We start from the raw sequence: 15938 nt of genomic DNA on the forward strand, positions 1-15938 counted from the left end.
TTTCCCATGGGTGAAGAGACAGCAAGTTATTGTGTGTTTGTGTGTGCACAAGGATGTGTGTGTGCCAACTGCTTGCTGATACAAGTGGATAGCAATGGACTTGGCACCACCTCTTATGTTGACCTTGTGACCTTTCCACACAGGGTGTGGATGACAGCAAGGATTGCAGATAGATTCTACATGGTGCGATACCCTCAAGTATTAAACTTTAAAGTTAAACAGATTATTTCACAACTCAATCGTTAATGTGAGAAACTAGTAATATGAGAACATTTACTGGGTTAATTACATTTGACAGGGATTCAGGTCTGCTCACATGAATGAATAATCTGATTATGCACGAGAATAAACCACAGAATATGTAAATAAATAATTTGTTCAAATAAGGATGACCAGAAGAAATAATTATGCAAATGCTTTACCCTTCACTGAAAGTTTATTTTATTAAGAAGGCTATTGAACATATTCACCAGAGACATAGAGATAAAGACCTTGATATATCAAAGTAGTTTTTTCAAGATTAATAAAAGATGGTGTCCAAGACTCATGAAAGAGAAGATGATGCATATTCCCCTCAGTCCTGTTCTTCACTGGAAACCAAATGAGAAAGTTGCAGATCACAGAGGTGTTGTTGTCAACACGGAGCGTGTGCCTACACTGGTGGGTACATTTTCCATAACACAAGGAGACAGTAATCTGATGCTTCTTTCGACGCTGAAGGCAATGCATCAGGTACTGTTGACATTTGAGCATCAGCCAATCAGTTCCTGATGCAGTATCATCCACATCAGAGTTTTTCCTCCAGTCCAAGGGCAAAAAAAAGAGAACCAATCACATCACATTTTGATCCTCTGCAATATCTATCAATGGGTAAAATGAGGGATTCAAATATAATAACAAGCCAAAATTATTCTTTTCGAGCTGTGATGATTCAATGGCAACAGTACACATCATTGTAAGTCAAGATGGCAGCAGAAGCATCTGGAAAGTGAATTCATGCAAATTCAAAGTGGGCATGAATTATGAAAGAGCTGCAAGAGATGAGGCTGCACTTCAAAAGACTGTCTAAAAGAAATGTAAAAAAAAAGTGGGAAAGGGGGATGCGATAGGAGAAAGAGCAGACAGAGAGGGTGCCTGTGAAACACACTTGTGTAATTGCAGTGACATCTTCATTGAGAGCCCTCCATCTCTTTCCTGTGTGCTCCAAAGGGCGTCGCTAACGCCGGTCGATGGGCAGAGCAGCCGAGGCGCTGTGTTTAGCATAATCCCAGGGGCCATTGTGAGAGCAGCTAGTGAACGACTCACAGTTGCCAGCTGAGATTTCACCAGAACTCAGCAGAACACGAGGAGAAGGGGATGAGACAGGAAAAGCGGAGGTGGAGGAGGGGCAAACAGGGGTAGAGAGACTAAGGCCAGAGACGGGAGGATTGATAGCAGCAATGAAGAACAAAAATGCAGATGTGTCAAATATCACTTTACATGGAAGCCGGGGAGCAATACCTAGAATGGCAGGTACCGCGCTGTGTTGTAGGTGGGGGCAGGTTTGCTTCTGGACCATGGTAGTTATCTGTGGTGAGCATGTAGCTTGCAAGAGCTTCAAAGAGGTAAAGTATGAAGTGTAAAATATGTTTACTTCCAGTCGGACTGCACCTGTTGGCCCTCATTCAGGGCTGCAATTCAATAATACCCTCTTTTATTCTTTTAAACAAGCACTAAGCACTTGCAAAAGTGAAGCATGACCAGATTAAGCTGAAGTGTGTCAGGGCGACATCTCTCCAATCGTGAAATGATCATTAACCTTAAGCTAAAGCGTGAAATCCTCTTTGATCACCATTTCACATCGGCAGACGTGTTTGAGCCCACTTTCGGTCAACAATTTGGCCTCCTGCTTACAGGTCGCAGAAAAGAAAAAACACATTTCATTGTATGGTTTGTGACAGATGAAAAGTAGACACAATCTTTAAGGGTTTATATTGTCAAGTATTCAAGTCATAAAAGGCAACTGCAGAATCTCTCCAGGTCATTGTGAGAATTTAAAGCACCATCACAGTTGCCTGCAGAGATTACCCAGTCGGCCCTTAGATTCTTCACACTTTGGTGACTTTTGGGGATATAACATTTAAATGTTGGCGATTTCTTTAGCCTAATCCTAACCCTTAACATTAACCAAGTCTTCACCTTAAATTGTAAAGATGTACGTTATGTGGCTCCTTACCATATGATTGTGTAATCAGATTTATTCCCCCACAAGACAGTACACACACACACACACACACACACACACACACACACACACACACACACACACACACACACACACACACACACACACACACACACACACACACACACACACACACACACCCTGTTCTTTGATGGGCATGTTGTTATATTTGTAAAACCAAATTGGCAGCAGGCGGTTAACACCGATCAGAATAATGACTAAGATTTGACCCTGCCCTCCCCCCTACCGTTCCAAAGAGGTCGTATGTTACCATGGTGACCACGACGAGGCACGTGCCGCCCTTTGTTGAGCTGTATCCTCCAGAGTCAGCCCGCACACCCACTCAGAGGTCAGATCGCACCCAGGCCTCTCACTGAGGTCACCACTCACCAGCCTTCAGCCTTTGACCCCAACAAGCACTGAAACAAATTCACAGAGGGGGGGGGAAGAAAGGGCGCAGAGGCAAGATGGCAGATTTTAAAACACATTTACTCAAAAAATCTACATGATCAAATGACAATTTACGTTATTCTGATACATTTATGGATTTGTTTTGTTTTAGGCAGCGTAATCCTGTATAATATGTCTCCCTCTTGTGGTGAAACACGATGCTTCCAAACTGATTGTATGTTACCTGATTCAAAGTGTGGAGGGAAAAATGCTAAATATGGGGCATCCAAGAGGCCTACAGGTTACTATACGAGCAAATCATCTGGGTACGGTTCTGCTCGCTTACCTTTTTTTAAATATTATCCCCTTTCTTTTTCTTTTTTCAAGTCTACATCTACAGCGTTAACTAACTATGGAAAATGCCCAAAGTGCATTATAAGTTTATGCTGAGATTTGTTGCTCTGCTGTTTGTTTTTTACAATCAAGTAATGCTGGACTCAAAAACAAAACAAAAACCTGTATTATGTTGACATATTCATCAGACTCATGCATAAAGCTTGCTGAAAGCCTCATGACCCAACGTCCCTGTGTTCAATTAACAAAACAATCTACTTCAGTTTAACTAAGAGAAATCAGACTTATGTCCAAAGTGCAATCTTTCCCAATGAGCCCCCGGTGCACGATGGGATATTCAGGTCATCGAGTTGCAAAGTGTTGCTCAGGCGTTGACAAAAGAAAAATCTAAAGTTTATTAAACGGAACAGGCTGACAGTCCACACTTTGTTAGGCAGTGAATGAACAGAGTGGTTTTGACAGGCCTAACCTCTTAAGCTTCGGGTCCCACTGAGCTCGGCACAGCTAGAGCTAAATGCCATCTGTCCCAACATCATGAGGCCCCCCCCAACCTGTCCCCCGACACTTTACCATGAAACACTGTGCACCCTTGCTATTAAGGAATAATATAAGGTTATTCTACCCTAGTGAGATCATCTTCATTTGAGGCTCACCTTTCAGGCAAACATTTCAAGGCCTTCCGAGTTGAACACTGGATTACAAACTGTGTTTGTAATCCACAAACTGTGTTTGTAATCCACGCAATTGCAGTTTGGAAAAGGATCCGTGCAAAACAGCGGTCTTTAAATACTGTTAAAAGCTGCAAATGCATTGATCATAGAATACATTTGATGAACAAAAAAATAAGTACACCCAATTTATCTTGTGTTGTATTTTGTCAACACGAGTCACGGGTGTCACGAGCCCTGCTTTTAACTTGAAAATAAAAAGCAGAACAGCCAGAGCACGGAAAGGGGAGGGAGCAAAGACTGGGAGGAATGAAAGGGTCAATCTGAGCCGATACTGGTGACCCCTGAATGGAGCCTCTGCTTTACTCTCTAGGAATACGTCTTGTTATAAAATAAATATGTATATATTTTAATTGAGCAAAAAAAAGCACCACACTTTACCGTCCCTGGCATAAGGAGAAGCCTGAGAAGGTCAAGACCCTGCCTCACATTACTGGTCTGAAACTATTCAAACCTCAACTTATTGTTGTCTTCAGTTAGCCTCTCACTGTGACTCATCAATGGCTTTTTCAAACGGAGTTTTGAAAAAAAACATTTTTTACGCTGTACCGGTTCCCACATCCATGGCTCAGAACAATACAATAATGATATCACCATATGAACTTAGGCTCCGTCCTTTCACAGTGTTGTCCGCTCCGTTAGCTGTCATGTGACGTTAAGGGCAAAAAAACGACCTTTGTGCCCGATAGCTTTAGCACTTCATTAAGGCCCCGGACCTTCGCCGTACAAGCAATTGTCTTCCTCTAACAAAAAGACTGACGCATTGTATCAGTTGGAGGTACATTTATCAAAGGAGGCCAATACAATAGACGGAGCAGCCCAAATTATGAAACAGGTCCCTAAGGGGCCTCCCGGTGAGCCATATTGTGCTGTTTGTTGATGGTCCAGTTTGGACTGAATAACGTGTGGTGAGATTTCGACAGAAGACAGTGTGTGGGAGTGAATACATAGAAACGAGATGTTCATGTGCAATGTCGGAGTCTATATATCTGGGTGCGTGTTCAGCATTGTGTGCGAGGTTGGGTTTGCTTATGTGAAGCCATGCTGAGAAAACGCAGGCAACCCAGAGACCTCTCAGAGGTGCACACTGGGTAAAAACAATTGGGATCTCCATGAACTGATGTGACATGTGTATTTGTTCCAGCCTTTCCGTTAGGAGAGGTCAAAGAAAAAAAATGCACCAAGAAAGGGAGGGAACAAGGGGATGGGGGGGGGGGGGGGGGGCACAATGTCTTTGAGTTAAAGGCAGCAAACTGCAACAGTAGAAGTATCGCTCCTCAGCCATAAGGACACCGAGAAGCACTTGAAAACAACTTGTCTTATGAAACAAAAGTTAACATGTTGTCATGGTTTCGGGGGGATTTGTATTGCGTTCAGTTTCGATTACAAACAAGGATTACTGATCTTAGTAGATGCAACAAGTGGTCGATGGTTTGACTGACAGAAAATCCATCTTCAACTCAAATCTGATAATCTTCAGAATCTTCGGACAACATATTTAGGGACATCATCTTGGAACTTCTTAAATATTATTGAGATATCTTTGCCATTTTACACTCCACTGACTTTCTAGTTATTAATCAGGAAAATTATCAGCAGCATGGACTATTTGTTTCATATAAATCACTTCTCTGTGGAACTATGGAGAGCGGTTTTGATTTGCCGTCCGCTCTGAGTGGGACTGGCAGCCGTACAGCCCCTGCATTGCAGTCTCAGATTAAATGGGCCGGTAGCACATCAGACTACTGACTGTCCTGACCATATTTACATCCCATCTCGGTTATTGGACACATAATTCCTCCACACATCTCTTCAATCTTATTTCACCCCCCCACACACACACACACAAACATACAGGCGGCCGAATACAATTATAATTTCATATGCCCCAGTGTATTAGACACCCAAGCAATTTTCTGCCATTTAAATGTGAATTTATGTCTTATGTAAATGAGTGGGGAGTCGATTTAGGCCGAGTGGACGACTGGCCTGCTCCAAGGGAACGTTATGTTACAGCCCTTTGGTCATTTCAAGGTCCCGGTTCAGTACCTTGATTTAACAGACGGCAGAGGCACCGGATGAGGCCTTCGCTATCTCCTCCACTGCCCTCACTCAGACACAGCAACGTCAAAGGATATATAAAGTAGCATCTTGTTTTTGCAAAGCTTAAGCATGAGCCACCTAAATCTCTTCAATTACCGTAGTGCGATTATTTCTTTATATAAATACTTGCAACAGAATAGATTACATTTCGTCAAAGATTTTGAATCATCTTGCCTTATGAATTTAAAACAAAGGTTCCGCTCTTTATAATTTTGCGTCAAGATTTCTTTGGTGAATGTCTTGCTCCTTTCTGACCTGAAGGAAAACCTGACCGTTTTAACAGTGAGGTAAGTTACACTGTGCCTGTGTGTAGATTAACTTCTGTATTTACTGTACGCCCATGAAGACGCTTATGTATTCTCTCAAACCCGACATAGGCAGAAGGAACCTCATTCGTTTTGAATCTTAAACTTGCTCATCGGTATCTGATGTTTAATGACTGCTATATTATGGGTTACTTCACTACTTAAATGTGCAATTTCACAGTTTCATAAACAAGGCTGTGAGATTATTTTATGTTTCTTTAAATGGCATATTTTCAATTGTGAGGATAAATCCCTTGATAAAACATTGTAATTAGTGCACGTTTCACAGGGTCAGTTATTGGCTGTTTTATTGGCTACATCATAACACAGCGAAGCAGTAATATGTGACCTTTACAAAGAGCATTTCTCGACAACCCAGGCACTGCCTCACTTCAATGAGACCACAAACACACCCGTAGGTGTCTTAATAGACACTTTACAATACAGCTTAACGTTCAATTTCCTTTGATTATTTTTTTTCTATTAGATTTTCTTCAACTTAATACTATATAATTTTAAAAGACGGGTTCAGCACTTCATAGAGACGGAGTAAATTAAACCTGAATTCGTCGTTTTAGAAAGGCGGACACAAGTCCGTTTTTCTACTATAGTTGTTCAGGAGATAAAAATGAAGTGAACCTTTCAGCTGATCAAACTGTTTGAAAGACAAGACCTTGACCGCATGATCAATCACCCGCTCTTATCACAACAACAACCGGCGCACCTGCTGATTATCACACGCGCTCTCCAAAACCGTTGCCCGTCAGCAGACTCATTCTCATGTCTTATCCAACGCCCAAGGTCTCAGCGGTCAACACGGCTACAGGTCACTTAATGGTTTAAAATGGTCTACATTCAAAATAGCAAAGGTTTGGTGAGATCATACTAATGATCTAATTAGATATTGAAAATGTTAAAAGGGAAAATGCATCGGAAGAATTTCGTCAATATTGGTGAAACGTAAGAACCAAAAAAAAAGGTTATTTTCTTACAGAGTTATTAAACACGCGACAGTGGGTACATGCAGGGAAACAAGGAGTGAAGAAGACATGGAGAAGCCGTGTGGTGACAGCAAGGTAAGGGCCCTCAATAACATATTTAGTACTCGTAGCGTTATTTCAAGAGAAAACACAAACATTACGGACTTCCCCTTCTGCACATTTTACTGCAACAACAGAATAAAAAATGAAAAGAAACACTGTACAATATATAGTGCGGATTTATCGTTATATCGTAAAACTTCCCCTCTTATCAGTTTGAAAAGACATGGAGGCGCTCAAACGTGTTAGGGTGCAGGGGTTAAGATGAAGCACAGAAAAAATGCAGTGTTGCAGGTAAAATGCTGTGTAATTCCAGCCCAGAGAAAAGACTTGAGGGAGCAGGAAAAGAGCAATGCGGCTCACCGTGCGTTTGTGATTGATGGTCTCTGTCTGTGCAATAGCTGACTGAGCAACATGTACATCTCTCCTGTTCACACATTCAATGGCGTGCACGAGCCTCATAGCATGCCGGGTTTAACATAGAGCCACCACCATGTCATTGGGAGCCATCTTTATTGCAGCTCACATCAGGACGTACCATGTAACCACGACTTCCACGCCCGGAGTCGTACCTGGGACCTTTGTGCATGTCTCCTTTCATCCGCCGGCTTCCTCCCGTCGCTTCTTTCTCGCTTCAGAGTACACTGTTGAATCGAAAAGAAGAAGAGGCGGAAAATCTCAAATTATTAAATTCCTTAAGGAATATGCATAATAAAACAACATCTTTGATCCTGGCACGTCTCTGCTGTCTGATGCCAAGACATGTCTGGTCTGGCTTTGGGCCAGGCTCGGCTGGTCGCCACCACGGCCCTAGCAGGCAGGCCGGGCGTAATGCTGACACATCGCTAACATCAGCCAGGGAGAGGAGACCTCTGGGAGATGCTGAAACATCAGCACAGCACCATTTCAGACACAATTCCGCATCTGCGGTAGAATTCAAGTAAATGTCAAAGTAGCATTGAAGGGAATTCATTTAATGGCATCCCTAAAAATGGTGGAAAAATGTAATGTTTAAGAAACCTGTGCGTCCGAGACAACGGATATTGGCACAAAATTGTGGAAATGAACGAACAGAAACACACATCTGTGATTAAACCTATGATCAAAACACCTAAATCATCATAAAACAAAGATTACTATGTTTCATAAAATCATTGATTTATTATTAATCAGTTATTAATATTTTCACCATTTTTCATTCAATGCAGCATACTATTAAGGGCGTAGAATGCAACACGCACATTCCACATAGTCTACATATTGGGATAATATGTGTGTTGTTTTGAGTTAGTTATGTAGTAAAAAATGACTTATATCATTTTCTTTTTGGTTTAAACAAACACTAAAGTTAGTAAAAAAGAGATAACAAAACACCTGATTCCCAGCAATTAGAATGTTTTGTTTTTTACGACTTTAGAAATCGGCATCAATTCTGCTAAGCAGCGCAGTCATTATGAAACATGAATTTCAATTACAAACATTATACAGGAACTTATTCAAAAGTCTGCATAATGAAGTGTGTTAAAATTACACAAAAGGTTATAAATATTACTGTAAAAGCGTCAACAGAAACTGACACTATACAGCCTCTTCACAATACTAATATTATTTTTGTTCCCATTTAGATGATCCTAATTGCTGCCCTTTGTGTTTGGCGAGCCATGCAAATGAAGTTGGCAGAAACGTGCGCGTGTCATCATCAGCACAGATACAACCAGTGGTGCAACTGATTGATGATGCAAACCTTCTCGCTATTGCCTTGTTTGTGACCTCTGACTCCTCACCCCTCAAGGGGTTAAACTTATTACCCTTTGGCCCATGTGACCTCTGCTGTGAAAGGAGATAGATTGAAGGATGACCACAGCTTCGGCCCTATCGGCCACTCTCTGATCAAACTGTGGCCAGAGGGCTGACCATCCAAAACCCCTAGAGGGATGTGACCCTGGCCCTGCCACACGCTCTGTGGATAATACTATTAACAGGTCAATATACGCCTAAAAAAAGGTGGGGGAGAGAACACTGCTTTAGCCTAAAGGATGAGCAGAAGAAAGGGAATGAGGGGGAGATCTGGAAGACAGATTTCCAGGATGGATTTGGAGGTTATTTGTCAAGTCTGTTTACACAAATGAAAGGAAGCAACGACCTGAACCCATTTTGAATATTTCGGATAGACGATGAGCGTAGGATTGCCCTGAAACTTCGATCATGCTGGAGGAAATATGGTCATTTACGGACCGTATGGTCTCGATGTCCGAAGCATACAAGCAAAAGCTATGATAGCGAACCAAATGTCTATTTATTCAAAAAATCCCCTGGGTAGACAAAAACAAAACAGCCTAGTCATCCCTGTAAATATCACATGAAGTAAAATGGCTAATAAACGTAGAACTGCACATTTAGAATGTATGTTTCTGCTGCACATAGAAACTAGAAACTGTTTTCATCCATACATTTGGGAGTAATGCTCCTGTAATTAAATCTCTGGTATCAGCAGAAGGAGGGTGTATTGGGTGTTCACCAACACAACCCACTACATGCCAGACATGTGCTCTCCTTTCCTCCCTCCCTCCCTCCCTCCCTCGCTCACTCCACGTTGCCGGATTATTAGCCATTTTTTATGCGTCCTACCTTATTTCTATCTAACCAAGCATGTATTCTGGTTTGGCCATTTGCTAATTATCTTTTACAGGACACAAATCCTCTTTTTCTATAATGAAAAAATTAATATTCAGCATGGTCGCAACTCAACTGACAGTTTTTTTTTTTTCATTTGTTTCTGCCACTCGGCCAAGCCTGGGCAATGTTTCAACCATTAACCCGCTAAAATAGTATGTCCATCTCCAACTGTTCCACACTCCCAATCATCACTATCACCGCCTAAAAAGCGGAAAACATCACTTTTATTTTAAGAATGATGTATTTCTACATGAGGTTACTGAAAGCCTTTACCCAAACATCACAAATACGCATACGAGAGCGTGTACAGAGCATTCATAATGCGCTTTGTCTCCCTCCACCCTTAAGAGTTGAGCACCAATAAAAATAATAAAATACAAGACTAAACAATACAACTAGCGGCCAAAGCCACGATCCCAATCAAATTAGTTTTGAAGGAAGCATTGCATGATAATAAAAATTGAGGTGAAAAACATGTAGCCAAAAGAATCGACTCCAGTAAAGTTGCCAGAACAGTGGCTGCAGTGCTGCTACAGCACCGGCCGCTACAAATGCACATGTAATGCCACACAAACATATAAGCAGCAGAGGCTCACAGACTACGCCGAACATCGATGAGAAGCTATCTGCGAGCGAACAAACAGAAAACCTGAGAAAACTAGAAGAATGGGGATATATGACGGACAGGACAAAGAAACAAATGGAAATAGAACCTTCTGAAGCATCCATGTGGTGAGAGAAGGGTGGGACACCTGCAGAACCACGCGTGGTCGATCCAGAGCTCTTCAGCGACTGCTCCCTCACGGAGCAGAGTGTGTGTATGAGCCAGAGAGAGGGTGTGTGCGTGTGTGTGTGTGTGTGTGTGTGTGTGTGTGTGTGTCGTGGCTGAGGGAGGGGATCCCACCCCTCCTCCTTAGGACTGTGCCTACTTAACAGGATGGAGGGGTAGGTGGGGCCACTGCAATAAAGCAAACACACACACACACATATTTTTCTATGGTTGTTATGTCCTCGCTTCTCTCGCTCTTTCCCGCCTCCACACTTCCATCTTTCTTTTTCTTTCCAAGACTTGCTCTCATTCCTGTCCCCCCACCCCCCGTCTGTCTGCAAGCCTCATACTCTCGCTCCACATTTCGTTTTCCTACCCCTCCCTATAGCCCTTGTCCCCATCTCTCCCTCTCTGACTGCACCGTGATATTAACATGCTCCCATTTATCTGGAGAGGAGATGGGGCATATGCCCTTTCTGGCAGGTGGTCTCCACAACCTGCTAAACTCCTGGCGTGTGTGTTTGCGCGTCCCGTCGGTCTTAGATTCATGATGAAACAGTGCTAAGATTAAGCGGGACGTCAGAGAGCATGATGTGCTTGAGAGAAGAAAAAGGAGGAAAGGGAGAGGAGTGTTGCCATGATCACTTTTTTTTTTTAACCTCTTATAGTTCTGTTTCTGTTCCCTCTTCCTCCTCTCGACTCGTCCGGACACCAAACACGAATCCCATATGATGCAGGGAGTAGCCATCCCTCCATAAATCATTCCCTTATTCTATGGGCCGCATGTTACATTGAAAGTATTGATTTTCTCCCCCCTGCCTGCCGCAGCACTGATTGCAAGGAAGCCCTTCACAACAGTCACAAACAGGAAGTAGAAAAGCAAACCGCGGGCGTGTTGCGATTGACCACAATGGCGGATCGCAAAGCGGAAGACACAAGATGTATACTTTGCTGTATAGTACACGCTGAAAACCCCAAGGAAAACATACAAAACAGAAAAATACAAAGCACTAAGCACAAATAACTAGCATGTCAAATGTAATTAGTCGATCATAATGCTACTTTATCCGGGCAGATATGCTGTGACGTTGTCATGCGGTGTTCAATATTTCCAAATCTGATCTCAGTCCAAAGCATATAATCTTACATTTAAATCTTTAGCCACATAAAAGAACAAGTGTAATTTAAGGGGTTTCAAAATAGGTAATAACCAAACCGTTCAAAGTTTAGAGAAAATGAAAGCAAATGAAGCATTTTAAATGACCCACTTTCCTTAGATTAAAACTGACCATGAGAGGAGTCAACGCTGTTGTTTCCAAGGCAGCACAGCTGATGATACTTTGAACTCTGACCTACTCCTGGCTGTGCTCTGAAGCGGTGACCAAACCCAGGGTCAATCAAGAAGAAGGTCAGCAGGGGTCAAATGGTAATGACCTCTCTCTGGTTATGCAATCACGCCATATCAGCCTTCTGCAAGGTGCATCATTCATCCTAATAAGAGCTGGGCTGTGGGAGTACGTTGTGGTGCTGCCTTCAGATAATGAGATGGACTTTCACCTGCATGATGATGCATGAACAATCAAGAGTAAAATATGAAACACTGAAATAACTCAAATATACAGCTACAAGAGATAAAACATTTCAAATTGCAAATTTCAGTCCATTCCTAAAGTACATTGTTGCGTTAATCCCTTGATTGAATTGGTAGCACAACTTTGATGGGAAACAAAACGGTTTTTTTTGTTGCATAATTTGCAATTGACAAATTGTAAATTGCACGGAAAGCCACTGAAAGGCCTGACTATACTGTTGGTGTGAAGCGGCACAGAAGTTATCAAGAAGAATGTTGTAATATTCGACAGCAGCAGTTTTTGGTTTGTAGGTTTGAAGGTATTCTGGAAGCTTGAGATGAGTCAGCATAAAATAGAGACCGGGTTATTTACTCATAGGACAATATAATAGTAGAAGTTCAATCCATCAACCATGAGCAATTCAAAACTGTCAAACCGACTGGATTTTTTTTTAAAGAATGCCGGGAAAACCCATCCTGACAAAAAGGCTTGATCTTGAAGAAAAGAAGACACTGTCTTGGGGTGGAGAAACTGGGTTGGAAGAGAAGGGGGGGGGGGACAGATGAAGGGATGGAGGGAACGATCAGAGGGGTGCCAGACACAAAGAGGCCAGGCCAAGGCCGGTGGCACGCGATGGGCAGATTAACCAGCGCTTCCTCCCCTAACTGAAGCATTAGAACACCTGACTGAGTCCCGCCAATGGGCAGACAGCCAAGGGTTTGTGAGGAAGGGGGGGCGGGGGGGGGCAAGCTGGGGCTCGCCTTTCAACACTCTTCAACGACACAAAGAGGGGTGGGGTGGTGTTAGTGGGGAGAAGAAAAAAAAAAGGGGAGCGATGGGCTGGTGGCTTGGAGTTGGGACGGGCGGGGGCTACAAGCCTTGCCCCCCCCACCCCCCACCATCTGCTGCCCGGGCTAAGTGAGGACAGGGGTAGGGCCAGAGTGCAGGGTGGGGCACGCAAGAGCGTGTGCACAGAAAAACACACGTGTATCTGCGTGCACGCACCTGTTAGTGTGTAAGTGGGTGGGTGGGCGGGATGGAATGGCAGATGGACCCGAAGTACTGCTGGCACCAGAGCTTCATGTTAGTCATACTACGTCGAGGAGGAGCCCCTTCCCCCACATTCCTAACCCCTTCTAACTAATCCACAGTGCCAGCTAATTCTTTATGTTTTGCTCCATTTGATTAAGACATCCCTGATTAGAGACATTGGGCTATAGGTGAGCGGGGGCTGCGCCGCTTATCCATGCAGTTGTTTACTGTGATCAAAGACAAACAGACGCAGTACCTTTTGCCCCCACACCACGTGGCAGTGTCCATGTTACCAAATAATTAGCAATACGCAATTAAAAATCAGTTTTTAAACAGGCATCTCTTTAGCTCAAGTGACACAAAAAGAGTGTATAAGAAAAAAAATTATGGTAGATCAAAAAAATTAATATCATTGAGCACTATTCCCCCAAATAAACAGGACTTTTACATTAAACAATTCCCCCCCCCCCCAAGCGTTCGTGTATATTAGTAAGGCATTTATTCCACCCATTTTAGATTTACAAAGAAAAGAACGGGGTCAGGGCAGCAGACAGTAATCTGAAAATGCCTGTAATCCTCCATGCGCGGCCCTTCTGGAGGCCGGGGCTGCAGTGTGAAGAGGTGTAGCCTCGTCTCCATTTAGCAGCCATGTGTCTTACCGGGCTTGACACGCAACTAGTCGTACAGCTGCCAGGACACACACTGAGAGATGAGGCAAGGCAAAGCTGCTCCCAGTCACTCACTGGAATAATTATGCCATTTCTTTTGGCCTTATACAATGCAGGTCACTGAACGTGATGGAACAAGTGGAATGTGTGGGAGCCAATGAATAAAAACAGGGTCTGTGCTGTACATTAAAACGAAATACACAAAACACTGTTGAAATTTAAAAAAAAAGTGTTTATTTGGCAAGAGCAGCAATCAGTCATAATACGGGTGACACTTCGTTTTAATAAGTGCGCGAAAACCTTCCCACGGTATTTCTGCCACGACGAAGCGGCACTCAAGTTCCTGAAAAAGGCAAACGAGTGCATCCTTGTAATCTCCACAACAAACCGCACAGGCGTAAAGCAAGACTTGCATTTGGGTTTACGGGTGTGTGTGTGTGTGTGTGCGCGCATCGTGGACTCACGTTGGCTTTGGGGTGGAGGAAACACGGCTCACTGTCTGCGGCGGAGAGGCTCTGGCACGTCGTGCGTCCAAGCAGCACGTCCAAGATGTAGTCTACACCCGCGACGACCTACGGGGAAACAACACTCACCATGGGAACAGTGACTTAAAACAGGTTTTCGTTTAAAAGTTTGAATAAAAAAAAAAAAATTGAACCTGAATTTTGGCCGATGTTATGCTCACGAGCTTGTAAGCAACCCGCTCTGCTGCGTGGACTCTGTTGAACTCGGACACCGCGAAATGAGCTGCCCTCAAAACCTTGGTGCCGTTCACCGGGACCCTGAGCGGCTCGCCCGTCATCCCTTCCCGGGGGTCCCCCGAGCAACCGGCCGAAGCGAACAGGACTACGCACCACCAGAACAACAACATCTTGAACCCGAACAGTTGTTTCTGCTGCCCCGAGGGTCGGGAGGGTGGTTTTTAAGTGGCCGAGGTGGCGTTAGGAGAAGGTTTAACGCGTTAGAAACGCGCACGTGTTTCCTATCTGTTGATTAGGACGCGAACCGGAAGGCCTGAAGAAGTTAAAAGTGTGAGGAAAAGTACAAGTATAGCAACGTCTGTGTGAATAATAATAACACGTGATACATTAACGGATTCAGCGAGCACACCCTTTATTTATTGTATTCATTTGGACCTGAAGTCTCCATGGTTTTTGTCCGGCAAAAAATAAATCCCACAAAAATGAAATACAATTTCCTTACCAAATATACACTCACCGGCCACTTTATTAGGTACACCTGTCCAACTGCTCGTTAACACTTAATTTCTAAGCAGCCAATCACATGGCGGCAACTCAGTGCATTTAGGCATGTAGACATTGTCAAGACAATCTCCTGCAGTTCAAACCGAGCATCAGTATGGGGAAGAAAGGTGATTTGAGTGACTTTGAACGTGGCATGATTGTTGGTGCCAGAAGGGCTGGTCTGAGTATTTCAGAAACTGCTAATCTACTGGGATTTTCACGCACAACCATCTCTAGGGTTTACAGAGAATGGTCCGAAAAAGAAAAAACATCCAGTGAGCGGCAGTTCTGTGGGCGGAAATGCCTTGTTGATGCCAGAGGTCAGAGGAGAATGGCCAGACTGGTTCGAGCTGATAGAAGGGCAACAGTGACTCAAATAACCACCCGTTACAACCAAGGTGGGCATAAGAGCATCTCTGAACGCACAGTACGTCGAACTTTGAGGCAGATGGGCTACAGCAGCAGAAGACCACACCGGGTGCCACTCCTTTCAGCTAAGAACAGGAAACTGAGGCTACAATTTGCACAAGCTCATCGAAATTGGACAATAGAAGATTGGAAAAACGTTGCCTGGTCTGATGAGTCTCGATTTGTGCTGCGACATTCGGATGGTAGGGTCAGAATTTGGCGTCTACAACATGAAAGCATGGATCCATCCTGCCTTGTATCAACGGTTCAGGCTGGTGGTGGTGGTGTCATGGTGTGGGGAATATTTTCTTGGCACTCTTTGGGCCCCTTGGTACCAATTGAGCATCGTTGCAACGCCACAGCCTACCTGAGTATTGTTGCTGACCATGTCCATCCCTTTATGACCACAATGTACCCAACTTCTGA

At 43.6% G+C, this 15938-nt stretch overlaps 1 protein-coding gene across 2 annotated transcripts; it reads right to left on the reverse strand.

Annotated features, from left to right (window-relative positions):
* Positions 1-414: 414 nt before the first annotated feature.
* Positions 415-14948, reverse strand: LOC119214353 (cystatin-like). 2 transcript variants are annotated; one of them, XR_009957246.1, is made up of 5 exons: positions 14519-14948; positions 14325-14432; positions 7683-7788; positions 2496-2643; positions 415-590 (listed from the first exon to the last, which is right to left on the reverse strand). XR_009957246.1 is itself a non-coding variant. In XM_037466076.2 (3 exons), exons 1-3 carry the CDS (start codon positions 14729-14731, stop codon positions 14114-14116), a joined length of 411 nt encoding a protein of 136 aa, XP_037321973.2. In that variant the 5' UTR covers positions 14732-14920; the 3' UTR covers positions 14078-14113. The 2 variants fall into 2 exon arrangements, 1 of the variants encoding a protein (XP_037321973.2); XM_037466076.2 differs by lacking the exons at positions 415-590; positions 2496-2643; positions 7683-7788 and adding an exon at positions 14078-14203 and having other exon boundaries at positions 14519-14920.
* Between the last annotated feature and the right edge of the window lie 990 nt (positions 14949-15938).

This window comes from Pungitius pungitius, chromosome 13 (assembly GCF_949316345.1).
Source record: "Pungitius pungitius chromosome 13, fPunPun2.1, whole genome shotgun sequence".
Taxonomy (NCBI): Eukaryota; Metazoa; Chordata; class Actinopteri; order Perciformes; family Gasterosteidae; genus Pungitius; species Pungitius pungitius.

Coding starts and splice junctions, on each gene's coding strand:
- LOC119214353 (XM_037466076.2), bottom strand. CDS start 14,731: ATGTTGTTGTTCTGGTGGTGCGTAGTCCTGTTCGCTTCGGCCGGTTGC. Junction 14,433..14,518: donor TAACATCGGCCAAAATTCAG/GTTCAATTTTTT, acceptor GTTTCCCCGTAG/GTCGTCGCGGGTGTAGACTA. Junction 14,204..14,324: donor TCCTCCACCCCAAAGCCAAC/GTGAGTCCACGA, acceptor TGCCTTTTTCAG/GAACTTGAGTGCCGCTTCGT.